This window comes from Lampris incognitus, chromosome 1 (genome assembly GCF_029633865.1).
Source record: "Lampris incognitus isolate fLamInc1 chromosome 1, fLamInc1.hap2, whole genome shotgun sequence".
NCBI lineage: Eukaryota > Metazoa > Chordata > Actinopteri > Lampriformes > Lampridae > Lampris > Lampris incognitus.
Genome location: NC_079211.1, coordinates 113,763,562 through 113,777,504, shown reverse-complemented (window position 1 = coordinate 113,777,504; position 13,943 = coordinate 113,763,562). Strand labels below are relative to the sequence as shown.

At 38.8% G+C, this 13,943-nt stretch overlaps 1 protein-coding gene and 1 long non-coding RNA gene across 3 annotated transcripts in view; both read right to left on the bottom strand.

Annotated features, from left to right (window-relative positions):
* arid3c (AT rich interactive domain 3C (BRIGHT-like)) overlaps positions 1–4,817 on the bottom strand; it is a 102,465-nt gene extending 97,648 nt beyond the window's left edge. Inside the window, exons 1-2 of the mRNA XM_056279027.1 lie at positions 4,622–4,817; positions 3,487–4,200 (exon numbers count right to left, since the gene is read on the bottom strand). Of these exons, the coding sequence (XP_056135002.1) occupies positions 3,487–4,200; positions 4,622–4,660 (753 nt within the window). The 5' untranslated portion in view covers positions 4,661–4,817. The remainder of the gene's footprint in view (positions 1–3,486; positions 4,201–4,621) is intronic.
* Positions 4,818–10,134: 5,317 nt separating this feature from the next.
* On the bottom strand, positions 10,135–13,266 carry LOC130125748 (uncharacterized). Of its 2 annotated transcripts, XR_008811599.1 has the most exons (4): positions 13,210–13,266; positions 12,683–12,713; positions 12,449–12,490; positions 10,135–10,154 (listed from the first exon to the last, which is right to left on the bottom strand). It is a non-coding gene; the product is annotated as an uncharacterized LOC130125748 (long non-coding RNA). The 2 variants fall into 2 exon arrangements; XR_008811605.1 differs by lacking the exon at positions 10,135–10,154 and adding an exon at positions 11,388–11,408 and having other exon boundaries at positions 12,683–13,259.
* Positions 13,267–13,943: the final 677 nt, after the last annotated feature.

Sequence of the window (13,943 nt, the reverse complement as noted above, 5' to 3'; positions counted from 1 at the left end):
AATATTATAAAAGTGATATTTTATCAAAATTATAAAAGTTGTATATTATCAGAATTATAAAAGTGATCTTTTATCAATACTTTAAAAGTGATATCTTATCAATATTATAAAAGTGATATTTAATTAATATAAAAGTGATATTTATTCAATATTATAAAAGTGATATTTTATCATTATTATTAATGTGGTATTTTTTCAGTATTATGAAAGTTGTATTTTATCAATATTATAAAAGCAATATTTTATTAATATTGTAAAACTTGTATTTTATCAATATTATAAAAGTTGGATTTTATCAATATTATAAAAGTAATATTTTATCAATATTATAAAAGTTGTATTTTGTCGTTATTGTAAAAGTGATATTTTGTCAATATTATAAAAATGATATTTTATAAATTTTATAAAAGTGATATTTTATTATTACAAAAGTTGTATTTTATCAATATTCTAAAAGCGATATTTAATCATTATTATGAAAGTGGTATTTTTTTAATATTATGAAATTGTATTTTATCAAATATTATAAACGCGATATTTTATCAATATTGTAAAAGTTGTATTTTATCAATATTTTAAAAGTTGGATTTTATCAATATTATAAAAATGATATTTTATCATTGAAAATATAATTTTTATAATATTAACAAACAATAATGCTAAAATACAACTTTTATAATATTGATAAAATATTACTTTTATAATATTGATAAAATCCAACTTTTATAATATTGATAAAATATCGCTTTTAGATATTGATAAAATAAAACTTTCGTAATACCGAAAAAATACCACTTTTATTTTATCATTATTATAAAAGTGATATTTTGTCAATATTATAGAAATGATATTTTATCAATATTATAAAAGTTGTATTTTATCAATATTTTAAAAGGGATATTCTATCTATATTATAAAAGTTGTATTTTATCAATATTATAAAAGTGATATTTTATCATTATTATAGAAGTTGTATTTTATCATTATTATAAAAGTGGTATTTTATCATTATTATACAAGTGATGTTTTATCATTATTATAGAAGTGGTATTTTACGAGGTCTGTAAAGACATTCAGCTGAGTCAGACTTGTAGCTCATATCATATCATGTATAGCTACAACTCACATGAAATGTAAAAGGAAATCCAAATCAAAGGACACAAAGTTACAGTGGTTTAAAAAAGAAAAAGAAAAACAGAATCACAAAAACGAGCTTTGTTTTTTTTCTTTTTGCTAAAACGTTGTAATGACAAACTAGCCTCACCTCATACATAATTACAATGACATAATTACTTTATATATGAATGTAAACCTGGTCTGATTCTTTCAGCTCAGATCAGATGAAAACTTCTCACCGTTATTAAGGAGGTTTTATATTTAGCCCACATCTTGTTCTTATTTTCAAAGATGCATTTACTGCCTTCCAATGTGGTTTTGTTTTGCAACTTTGAGCATGCTTAGTGTGCCGGCTCCGCCGTGTCTGCCAGCAGCCATAAGCATCCTTTTATTGTCCCATGACCACCGCACTGACTGACCCCCCACCAAAACTACACTTCCTGTGCAAAGTGTATATATAGGTCAAGTTACCGGAAAACATATAAAACTACAGAAAACGTCTTCATCAACATGTGAAACTTTTCAGTTAATACTTCTGCTTTGCAAAAAGACAATAATCATACAGCTGTTACAGTGAATTTCACATGATCATAGTACTGACTTGCAACACTGTGATATCTACAACCTGCAACACTGATATCTATAACGTGCAACACTGTGATATCTATAACCTGCAACACTGTGATATCTACAACCTGCAACACTGATATCTATAACCTGCAACATTGTGATATCTTTAACCTTCAACACTGTGATATCTATAAGCTGCAACACTGATATCTATAACCTGCAACACTGCAACACTGTGATATCTATAACCTGCAACACTGTGAGATATATATATATATATATATATATATATATATATATATATATATATATATATATATATATATATATATATATATATAACGTGCAACACTGTCATACACACATAAACCATGTCTATAAGATCATGGCAGAGCCCACGCAGGTAACATCTTATAAAATACAAAGAGAGACTAGGTTAAATGTGAGATGGAAGTTGCAGTTCATACTTTACGTTTTGTTTACAAGGTCTTGTGACCATGCAGGTTGTGTGAATATGGAGGATCATGTGCGGCCCTGTTTTAATTCAAATTTAAATAACATTTCTTTACACATGCATGCTTTAATGAGTTGTGCTAAAGTAGTCCCTGATGGGCACATCGTACTGAGGAACCTCTATCATAAATAAAGAATGACACATCACGTCCATGCTCACTCAACCAATATGGATCTGGATATTCTACTAGCAGTACTAGTACTACTAGTAGAAGTAGTAGTAGATACTCTGTGGAGCTATGGAATTACAAATGTAGATGTCAATCAAAACAGTCCCGGGCTTTGTCAGTAACTGTACTGGAATACTGCAATGAAATCAAATAAAACTTGTCAATTTACACTCCGTTCTGCTGTACGCTCACTACTCAGTCCGCTTCATGGTACAGTGCAACACAAACACAAAGCAGACGTAAGAAATATCAGTTCCGGTTTGTATTACACTAATGTTGTTGGGATGCAACTGGCCAGCAAGCCCTTCATGAGATTTACTTCTGAAATGGGGAGTCTCTGTTGAACTGAATTTGGTCATGCATAGTTCAGGCACCGGCTGAAACTATCAAATCCACCGGGTCGACCCCTGAAAAACGGGGAACAAACCGGACTAAGAAGAAAGTTAAGGCACCAACTAACTGAGGTTTTTGAAATCAAAATTTTAAACGCTGTAGCTTAATTAAAGCTGTAGGAAATCCTCTGAACAATTTGCCGAACATTGCCACCGTAGGATATTGCACTACTGAACAAAACTACTGCAGGTAATGCTTATGAATATCCTGATATTGTGCTGTAAATAAATGCATGGGCTATGAAAGGGGCTGTTTGTTCTTCTGACCTCCCAGCAGCCTTCACGGTGGACAAGCTGTCAACTGCATTTCCCTTGGCGAAGGAGACACTAGAAATATGAAAGGGCTGTCATAGTTCCCCCAATAAAAATGGCTTCAGAAGAAAATATCCACGTTCTTGACAAGAACAGTCAGCCCTCACTTTTCTCACGTGATGAGCCTATGACTTATTATAATAAAGTCGACATTTTCATTAGTTCTACAAAAGTGTTCAAAGTTCCTTGCTCGAGTATCGCCGTTACTCGCTGTGATAGATGAAATATAAAATCTAACGAAGAGAAAACGTTCTTTTTTTGGCAAATTTCAAACTTAAAGAATCGCCCCTAAAACCAGAGCCTCCATTCGAGGTTAATCTGCATTATAAGGCCAAACTGAACATGATGAGTCAAGGTGAGTTAAGTGTGTTACTGGGTCAGGCGCGACACTACCATTCCACGGTGGGATTTACCTGTTTGAATTGCTCCTCGTACGTCCATTCGTGGTTTTGCGGTTGCGGCTGAGGTCCCACTCCTCCAGGCGACTCCGGCTGCCGGGGCACCGTGAATGTCTGCGGCACTCTGGACATCAGATGCACCGTGGTGCTCTTTGGAGAGTGTTCCGTTCCGTGATGCATTGGATGGCGGGGCAGGTGAGTGCTCAGCGCGCTCCCCGTGTCTTCGTTTTCAGCCTCCTCATCGTCCACGACCCTCTGCTCTTCTATGTCATCTCCCTCCTCGTCCCGCTCCTTGTCGTCCATGCTGATTGTGGTAGCAGTGTCCCCGTCATCGTCAATGTCTAAACCGTTGGCTCTCTCCGAATACGTACAGATGTTCATGTGAGTGAACTCCAGTTGCCGCCCCGTGGAGCTCACTCGAGATGACGAGTTGGCAACCCCCGCCGTGAATGCGCCCCGCACCGCTGCCTGATAGTGCCGCAAAGCCAGGGCTTGTTGGTGTATCTGGGACTCCACCATGGAACGGATGTCTTTCTCCTTCTCTGCCTGCCGCAGCTTTTCTTCGAGCGCCAGACGCGCAGCCTGTTGTCGTTGGAGGTTTTCCATGACCGCTTCCAGCTTCATACCCCCGCCGCTGCTCTGGTGGGACTGGGAGCCGGGGAAGGGGCTCTGGGTCGAGGCGGAGGGCGCACGGAGGAGAGGGTCGCTCGCAGAGGACATTTTTGTTTGCTGTAGTGGGGGACAAGTAAAGATCAAATTAATCATTTCCAAGCACGTTGCATCGAAACACAGTTTGTAGGGTTTAAACAGCTCATTGGCGAATTATGCCGATATTCGCATTGTCGCGGGCTAGTTAACGTCTGATGAGTCCATCGTTTTTGTTTTTGTTTTGTTTTTGTTTTACATTAAACTGTAAATAGAATTTTGTTTTGCATCAGCTGTTGTCAAACGACCCCTCAGAAACTATCATCAAGAGCTCGCAAAACACTGGTTTGGTTTTACATGAAGCCATTCAAATAGAGTTGTTTCCAGTGGACTGGGCTACTCGGTAAAGCCGGGCCTTATTCAGAAAGTGGACTAAACGTCAAGTCCTTCCTCGGGACTACATGAAGGTGTCATAATAAAGATCGCTCGGACAGTACAAACTCACCAGAGCTGCTGTAGTTGCTGTTCTGGAGTTCTCGACCATGCTTCTCCTCGTCAGATGAACAGATAGGAAACAGATTTTACGTTCTCAAGTCTATGTCAGATGAGGGACAAGTCCTGGTTCAGCATTGAGACCTGGTTCTGGATCACGAGGAACCTATTTCTTGAGAATGCGTTCGTGTTGATTCATACAGCCCCGAACTTTATGGCAACAAGTGGCAACTGTGGGCAGAGTGACCTCCTCGCGCGTGGGATCAGCCCCTCTGCTCCCATTTGCTAACAATACGTCAAAGAATTATAAATATGGAGGACAGAGGCGACTGACAAGCAAGGAAATCCACTTGAAGCATCAGGTAAGGCGGAGCAATGTAAGACGAATGATTTTTACTGGGAACCAATGGTCGTTTATCAGCGGGGGAAAAAAACAAGAAAATAAAAACGGAATTTAAATGTTTTTCTAACAGTGGGCTACTCTATGTTGCTTGACTTACCTGGGAGTTTGTAACTAATCTGGTATTTGAACACTAGGACATTTTGAATGTATGTTGTTTTAATTCAAGTCTATAAATGCAGTAGAGTCAACGTCCATGTCAATACTGTAGGTTTTAACTGAATAAACCCGTGACCAGGTCTGCACAGATGCCAGAGCAGAAAAACACATTTATTTTATAAATCGCATCATAATTTTTCCAACTAGTAGCGACTCCACCATAACGTGATAACCAGAACATGTAAAGCAAATGTCGAGTTAAAAAGGGGATTTGTATTCACTCTCACAAATAAAACATTGGGTAGGATATAAACACATACATGTATTTAAAAGTTAGCCAGAGGTCGTGGCATGTCCATATCCACTTGAAATGTTACCAACGTGGTGTTTTAAAGTGAAGAGCAAACTGTTGTTGCTGTTGCCAGCAGCGTAAACAGAACTGCGACTCTGCAACTACCTAACATCCACTGCAGAGACTCTACAATGAAGTCTCACCTTGACCTGTTTGGATGCAAACCGCTTATCATCAGCAGTAAAGGTTGGATTGGTAACCTCCACGATCCAAACAAAATGAAGATTACACGAGAGGTTTTATTGTCCACATGAACAGGTTCAGAAGAAACCGGAAACGTGGCTGTTCTCCGGTGAAAAGCTCCTTAAAACATTGCATACTAAAGACAGAAAAGGATGCTATTTGTGACCCACATTATTTAGATAATCAGTGTTATCTGAAGTCTTAGTTCTCTCAAAAATGTTGATCATGGAACTTTTGTCTTTGAACAGAACCCAGAGAGTCCACGACAGGCTCAGAGCCCACATGGCCACTGGGATTTTAGGTAGGACAAAATTGATTAAACTCCTATTTGCCTTCAGACTGTCTTCCACAATATCTACTTTTCTAGAGCCTCCCCTATTTGTTTATGCAACAGAATGTGTCATTGCAATACCATGTAAGCTTATCTTGAGCCTCTTTCACACCAAAGTCATGGTCTCTTCCTGGTTTCAGGTTCTGCATTTGTTGATAAATCCCCTTCTGAGTTGCCAAATCAAGTCTAGGTTTTTCTAAGAAACTTTCCATATCTCTGCACCTTAGTTACATCAGACCCTATCCCCTGTGTTGTCACTGCCTAATGTTTTATTACCATGAAAAAAAATGGCAGGTGGACTAGATTATTCCAGTTTGGTACTATTTTTCATATACTACCAGTATTTACAGAACATGCAGTTGCTTCTTGGCGACGTTGCATCAGCTGCTCCATACTGCAGCTTGCAGTGCAGCAGAATATGGAGAAATGCTTGGCTGCTTGCAGTTATGCAGATATGCATATTTATTGGTTGTGTTTTAAAATAGTGTGTCAAACACAACACAGAGAACATGCAAATGCAGTGACCCTTTCACACATAGACGTTTCTTAAAAACATAGTGTGCCATACCCAGGATTGATTTCCCAACAATTTGAGCCATGGGTCGTGTCATGCCAAAACATATCCCTGTAAGACTTGGGATTCTAGTTTGATGGTCAGGGGCTCTACCCAAAGCCAGCTAGATCCAAACAGTCTGAGTTAAGGTGAACTTTCTTCCAACACATGGCAGTACTATGGACATTTCTGCTCCGACCAGAAGAATGTTGGGCTAGACGCTTTTGGGAAGGAGATATGCGAGGATATATATTTACGTCCGTACATGATTTGTCAATATTTCAATCTTGGGCATGAAGTCATGGCAAAGCAAATTTCACAGGTTGAGTTTTGATTCATTTCAGTCAACCTCAAATGAGCCGCTTTGGTTCGGCACATGGTCAGGCCACAGCACAAGCTAGCTATGGTGGTGTGTTCACAGTTTTACAAATTGTTTGTTCAAGCATGCTTCAACATGCTTTAGTGGATCAAACATGAATCTTCCAGTAGGGGGACAACCCAACAATCCACTGGGATTTATGTTTAGACTAGTAATGAATTACTATTGCGCTAGTTGTTTGATTTTGATTTTTTTTATTTTTTCAATTCAATTTTATTTGTATAGCCTAATATCACAAATTACAAATTTGCCTTGTTATACAAATAATACACATCAAATATCAATTTATTTTGAGGGGACTGTTCTTTTTTTCTTTTCTTTTTTAACTTGGACCCCTCACTGACTACATTCATCCCCTTGCCCTGAACCCTAACCTTAACCATCACAACTAAACGCCTAAATTTAACCTTTACCCTAACCTCAACCTAATCTTAATTCTAACCTCAACCCCAGTCTTGGAACCCAGAGGCTAAATCCTCTGATGACGATTCATCTTTGGGGACAACAGCCAATATTTCGGGGCTTCCATTGTAGCCGCTGGCTGCTCGCTTCCGTTTCCTGTGAAGACCTCCTTTCCCGTGTGCGCATGGTTGTTTACAGTCGTATCAGCAACTTGAGACGCGAGAATGGAGTTGGGAGTTGAGAGACGACGTCTACGACCAGTTTAACAAGTATTCGACACGAGTCGAACGTTTCTCCACACACAACGATACTGTTGGTAAGTGTTTTAAATCCAGATGACATTTCGGCCAATGCGTTCCGCCTCTTTTGACTGTTACAAATGCAACCAAAGCGAGTTCCTGTAGATGTCGCTGCCTACTCAAATGTGATTGGTCAATACTACTTAGACTAAAACGGAAACGGAAACCAGAACGCTTCCGATACCAAAATCTTGTCCCATGCCTGCAGATTATAATCTGTTAATAGGAGATTATAGAAGTCTGGTAACAGATTAATCTGTTAATAGAGAATAATATTTATTTATAGACTCTGTTAAAAGAGATTACCTTAACTCTAAACCCAAGTCCTAAAACTAAACATGCTCAATAATCCAGGTAAGTAAATCAAAGATAGTTGAATCAGTTCATCTGGACACGTTTATTTGGAGAAACGTTTCGACGTCATCTAAGTGACCTCTCCAGTCTCACCTGACTGCAGGTGTCCCCACCCTTATAAACAATACATCTGAAAAACGACTGAAACCAACAATACTGTAGCGAATTCAGGGGACAACCACAGGAACTGCCGCGGCCGGGAAGCGAACCCGTATCGCCCGCACCGCAGGAGACATCGCTAACCGCTCAACTAAAGGGTCACACCCGCGAGCCAGCGGCCAGCGTGTCTTCTTATCCATGCACGTTACAATACCTTTCATGTGCAAATTACCGTAACCTTTAACTAGAGTTACAATGGCCATGTGTACTGTTCACAGAGGATTGGGGAATAGCTGCAATCACAACATTGTAAGATCCCCCCCCCCCCAGCGTTAATGTGATCGGCTATACACTATATTGCTCTGTCTGCATGTGATCGTTGTTTTCGGTCGTTATGTCACTGTATTGTTTATAAGGGTGGGATACCTGCAGTCAGCTGAGACTGAAGAGGTCACTTAGATGATGATGAAGCGTTTCTGTCAATAAATGTCGCGTCCAGATGAACTAATTCAAATTTCTGGTAAGAGCAATATATAGTGTATGCTGTGAATTGCCAGGAGGATTGCAGTGACTTGTACATTGGGGAAACTAAACAGACGCTGGCCAAGAGGATGACACAACACAGGAGAGCTACCATGTCAGACCAGGACTCCACAGTCTACACCATCTACAGACCAGGACTCCACAGTCTACACCATCTACAGACCAGTGGCCACTCTTTCAAGGATGAGGATGTGCACATCCTTGATAGGGAGGAACGCTGGTTTGAGCGGGGAGTCAAAGAGGCCATCTATGTGAAGAGGGAACGACCATCCCTGAACCGAGATGTGTGTGTGTGTGTGTGGGGGGGGGGGGGGAGTTAAAAGCGCATCTGTCACCATCTTACAATGCTGTGATTGCAGCTATTCCCCAACCCTCTGTGAATAGTACACATGGCCATTGTAACTCTAGTTAATGGTCACAGTAATTTGCATATGAAACTGGTCGTGGGTTTGGGTCGTTATGCCACCGTATTGTTTATAAGGGTGGAATACCTGCAGTTGAGACTGAAGAGGTCACTTAGATGATGATGAAACGTTTCTGTCAATAAACGTTGCGTCCAGATGAACTGATTCAACTTTACGGGAGTAAAATAAAAACCTTAGAAAAGGACCAGCCCAAATGTCCTCACTTTGCAAAAATGTCCTCACTCTGACGGTTAAAAACTCAAATTTGTCATAAAAACACCTTGATGCTCGCTTACAAATCAGCAACCAAAACGCCCTCCGCCTACCTGAAGTCCCTAATGCGGGTCTACACTCAGTCCCGCTCACTACGCTCTGCCAGTGAAGGGCGCCTGGCACTTCCGCCACAATGGGGCCCTGAGCCCCACTCTTCTGTAATTCCCCGGTGGTGGAGTTACCAAACTCCGCTAAGTCCCTCTCCATCTTTAAGAAGAAAATAAAGACCCAGCTCTTTCTGCAAAAATAATAATAACAATAATAAAAAAATACTGCTATGCACTGCCTTTGTGCACTGCCTGTTGACACCTATGTCCTATCGGACTTGAACCTAGTTTTGTTGGCCCTTACTCACGTTGTTGCCCCCTGACTAGATCCTTGCTTGTGTTGTATTACCTCTCAGGTGTACATCACTTTGGATAAAAGCGTCTGCTATATGAAATTGTAAATTGTAAAGTCAGGCCAAACCAAGCCCAAATGTAGTATAGCCCAACATCACGAAAGAGGTCTCAAAGGGCTGTACATGATAACACAATAATGACCAACATCCTACACACACACACACACACACACACACACACACACACACACACACACACACACACACACAGACAGAGGGGGGAGAGAGGGAGTGCTTCCTGGTCACGTGTCAGGTGTTTGTCGGGGGGCGAGGGGTCAACTTCATTAAGATACAAGCAGACAGAGTGCGGCTCACGGGTCAGCAGTACTGTCATTGTGACATCTGAAGCGGTCTCATGTGGGCTCGGACAGCATCCGAGTTTTCAGTCGTCTTCGGACCCTCTTCTTTGCAAGGTGGTGAGGTGAACAGCTTGGCCAGAGCAAACACCTCCAGCGGCCTCCTGAAGTCGTCTAAGCTGCAACAGCAATAAAATGACCAGCCAGAAAGAATTTATATGTTCTCATTTTACCCAAAGTCCTCACCTGTGTCCGAATCTGAGGAATAAAAATATGTTTTTATTCGCCGCATAAGTTTGCACATATAAGAGATTTGACTTTGTGGCATTCTCACATGAAAAACATGGGATGTCAGTTGGTAAGTCAGAAAATGTGGGGAACGATAGGGCTCATCAGTATAGGGTCCAAAAAGCAAAACTAGCAGTCTCACAAAAAGAATAAAAATAAAATAAATAAATTGAATTAAATAAATTAATAAATAATAAAAAATAAGAAGAAGAAGAAATAACAAAATAATAAAAATAATAATTAACAACAATAATAATAATAAATAAATAAATAAATAAAAATCTGCAAATAACGAGCCTCTACTTATATTTTACAATATATAATTGGGGGGAAAAATTTTTGTTTTCTAAAATTGGAACCCCAAACAGAATCACCTTCACCCACAGAGTGTAGCTTGGGTTCTAAAACTGCTGCTTGGTTACAAGCTGGGTGCCATAGTTCGTCATGAATATCTTCACAAAAGAGGTTTTCTAACCAGGTTGATAAGCTCCTTTGTCAGTGCAACGTGGGTAATGAATTTTACTTTTATTTATCCGCATCTGAACGAATTTTATCACACATTGGTGAAAACATGCCCAACGTAGTCTCCTTTTTTTAGGCGGAGAGCTGTCAGTAATTTATTTCGACTCTTTTATGAAAGTATGCAATAGATTTCCAAATTGAGATAGGCACCCCTAAAACTATAGCCACCACCTGCAGATAATCCAGTGCCTCATGTATTGTATTAAATTCTGAATGTCCTGAATACCCCGGATTTATGATGAGATACATCAGCTCTTGTGCAGAGTGGTAAATGGGTTTCCACAGAATTTACATTTGACAACAAACTACACGTATTTCAGTAACACAAATTGTAAAAATAGTTGCATGATTTGAGCAACAAATAGAAACACCTCTTCCAAAGTAGAATTTAAGATAGACCGAGTACAGTGTGTTCTGCCACAAAATGCTCATACTGATGGATTCTAAAATGTAGGCAAATTAGGACATTTTCTATTCAATACATCATTTCAACTCTTCATCACATCATCATAAAGTAGGTGCTGAGTTGACCTCGAGATATTCATACAGTGTCAGTCCTGTGGGTAGCAACGAGTAACTCCAGGAGTCAAATCGGGGAGTCTGCAAGTGCCAAACTGAAGAAGCTGAAATGTGGAAAAATAAGTACGTTTTTTTTTATACATGCAAATGTATTAAATTCTACAGCACTACATTTACATAGTGAGAATCTCAAAAATAAAAAATTAAGTACTACTTGATTGTTATATCACATTATAACAAATAATTGTTTATTTTGAAAATAGTAGCTAAACCTCCAATGTCATATTAAATAGTTCCAGAGAGGGAATGTTACTAAACCAAAATGTTAGAGGATTATCATCACAAGTGGTCACATTTAGTTCAATTTTTTTAATCTTTACTTTCTTGGTGATAGTGCTTTGCATAACTCCTGTAATCGAGTTTTAACAGCCAAATCAAACACTTATCCTTCCATAGGCTGAAACTTGCAACCAAAAGGGCAGGCTTTGTTACATTTAAGCTTTGTTACATTTAAGGTTTGTTAGATTTAAGCTTTGTTAGATTTAGGGTTTGTTGTATTTAAGGTTTGTTACATTTAGGGTTTGTTATATTTAGGGTTTGTTACATTTAAGGTTTGTTGCATTTAGGGTTTGTTATATTTAAGGTTTGTTACAGTTAAGATTTGTTACATTTAAGGTTTGTTGCATTTAGGGTTTGTTACATTTAAGGTTTGTTGCATTTAGGGTTTGTTATATTTAAGGTTAAGGTTTGTTGCATTTAAAGTTTGTTACATTTAAGGTTTGATACATTTATGTTTTGTTACATTTAAAGTGTGTTACCTTTATGATTTCTTACATTTAAGGTTCGTTACATTGAAGGTTTGCTACATTTATGGTTTGTTATATTTAAGGTTTGTTATATTTAGGGTTTGTTACATTTCAGGTTTGTAAGTTTTATTAGATTTAGAGTTTGTTACATTTAAGGTTTGTTATATTTAGGGTTTTTTACATTTAGGGTTTGTTATATTTAGGGTTTGTTACATTTAAGGTTTGTTACATGTAGAGTTTGGTACATTTAGGGCTGCACAGTAAACGATTTCAGTAAACAAGCTTTCAGCAGGCACCGTTACTACTGACATGTACTGTGCTGTAGCAGCATCACCTACTGGCCTTTTCTTCTCATTTCATCTGGATAGTGGCAATAGATCCTGAGGGGTTATAAAGTAATAGTTGGAGTGGAAAAAAGAATAAACAAAACAAAAACAAATCAGTTGTAAAAGCGTGTTCTTAATTTAACCAAAGAATCACAATGGGAACTCTTTGAACTATCAGTGGTATCTGTTGCTGGCAGCTTGCGACCTACATCATATTGTAGCACACTTGATAAGAATGACACTTACAAGGGCTGGTGTTTTTGTTGTTTTACTCCATCTGTCAAATAGACATTACAGAGGACACGTTTTCAGAGCACGGCTCACTATACGAACGGCAACACTCATCTCCAATTTATACACAATAAGAGCACCAAATATATTCTTCCATAAATTCACATTAGTCTAGCCTACCGCTAGCAAAGCTAAACAGTATATAACGTTACGGAACATGGGGGGATCACAATAGCAACACACATAGGCCTACCTTCATATTTACACAGTGTGGAGACACTAAACATAGTAAATGGAGACTAATCACACATACAGACAATGTCAAAGCCAAGCTACAGAACAATGGGTTCAGACCGCGGGAGCTATGGCTATGCTAACGTTAGCAACTCGCTAGCAATCTAGCTAACGTTAGCCAGTGATATGACGTTATCAAAATAAATATGAAAGTCCCTTCGTGGGTATTTCTAATAGGCATCCATATCCCACCTACACATCATATTTAATCACCATCCTAATTCTATATGTCTAACTAGCCTGCTTACCTGTCAAATAGACATTACAGAGGACACGTTTTCAGAGCATGGCTAACTATACGAACTGCAACACTCATCTGACGACTCTACCCGAATGCCCCAGAGTGCACCGCGGGAGCCAGCACTACGTCACACAGGCTAGAAGCAATTAACCTGCAGTGCCCTCCTGTGGCGAGAACCGGCTATCACAACAACACAGCAGACAATTCTCCTCTTTACTAGTAGTGAGTGGTCAATGAAGGTAAGTATATAAAATAAAAAATAGATGGGGGGCTACTAAATCCCAAGTACCCCACACTCTCCCCTCAAAAAGATAATGGCGTCCCGACATAACAAATCTACCAGTCCACATTGCATAACTTTTCATTGAAAAGATAGGTTATTACTAAGCAGGAGTCAATCTGGATACTGTACTGTAATCAGTCATAACATATAACACACATCTCCTATTAATGATATATGTTTGCAGTAAATAATGTGCACTTGAATCCACTGCTTCGTCCGTCTTGAGGCCGGGGAGCTATAGTATCTGACTAAAAGCAAATAACTTTGTAATAGTAATATCCCTGGTGGTAACAGGGGTGTTCTAAAACATCAATGCTACAGTAACTCTATGTCTGGTGATCACAGGACAACTAAAATCACATAGCTATAACAATTGTAACATGTCGAAAGTTTTTTTTTGGTTTTTTTTTTTAAAAAAAATAATTTTTTTTCATTTATTTATTTATACTAACTTGTCT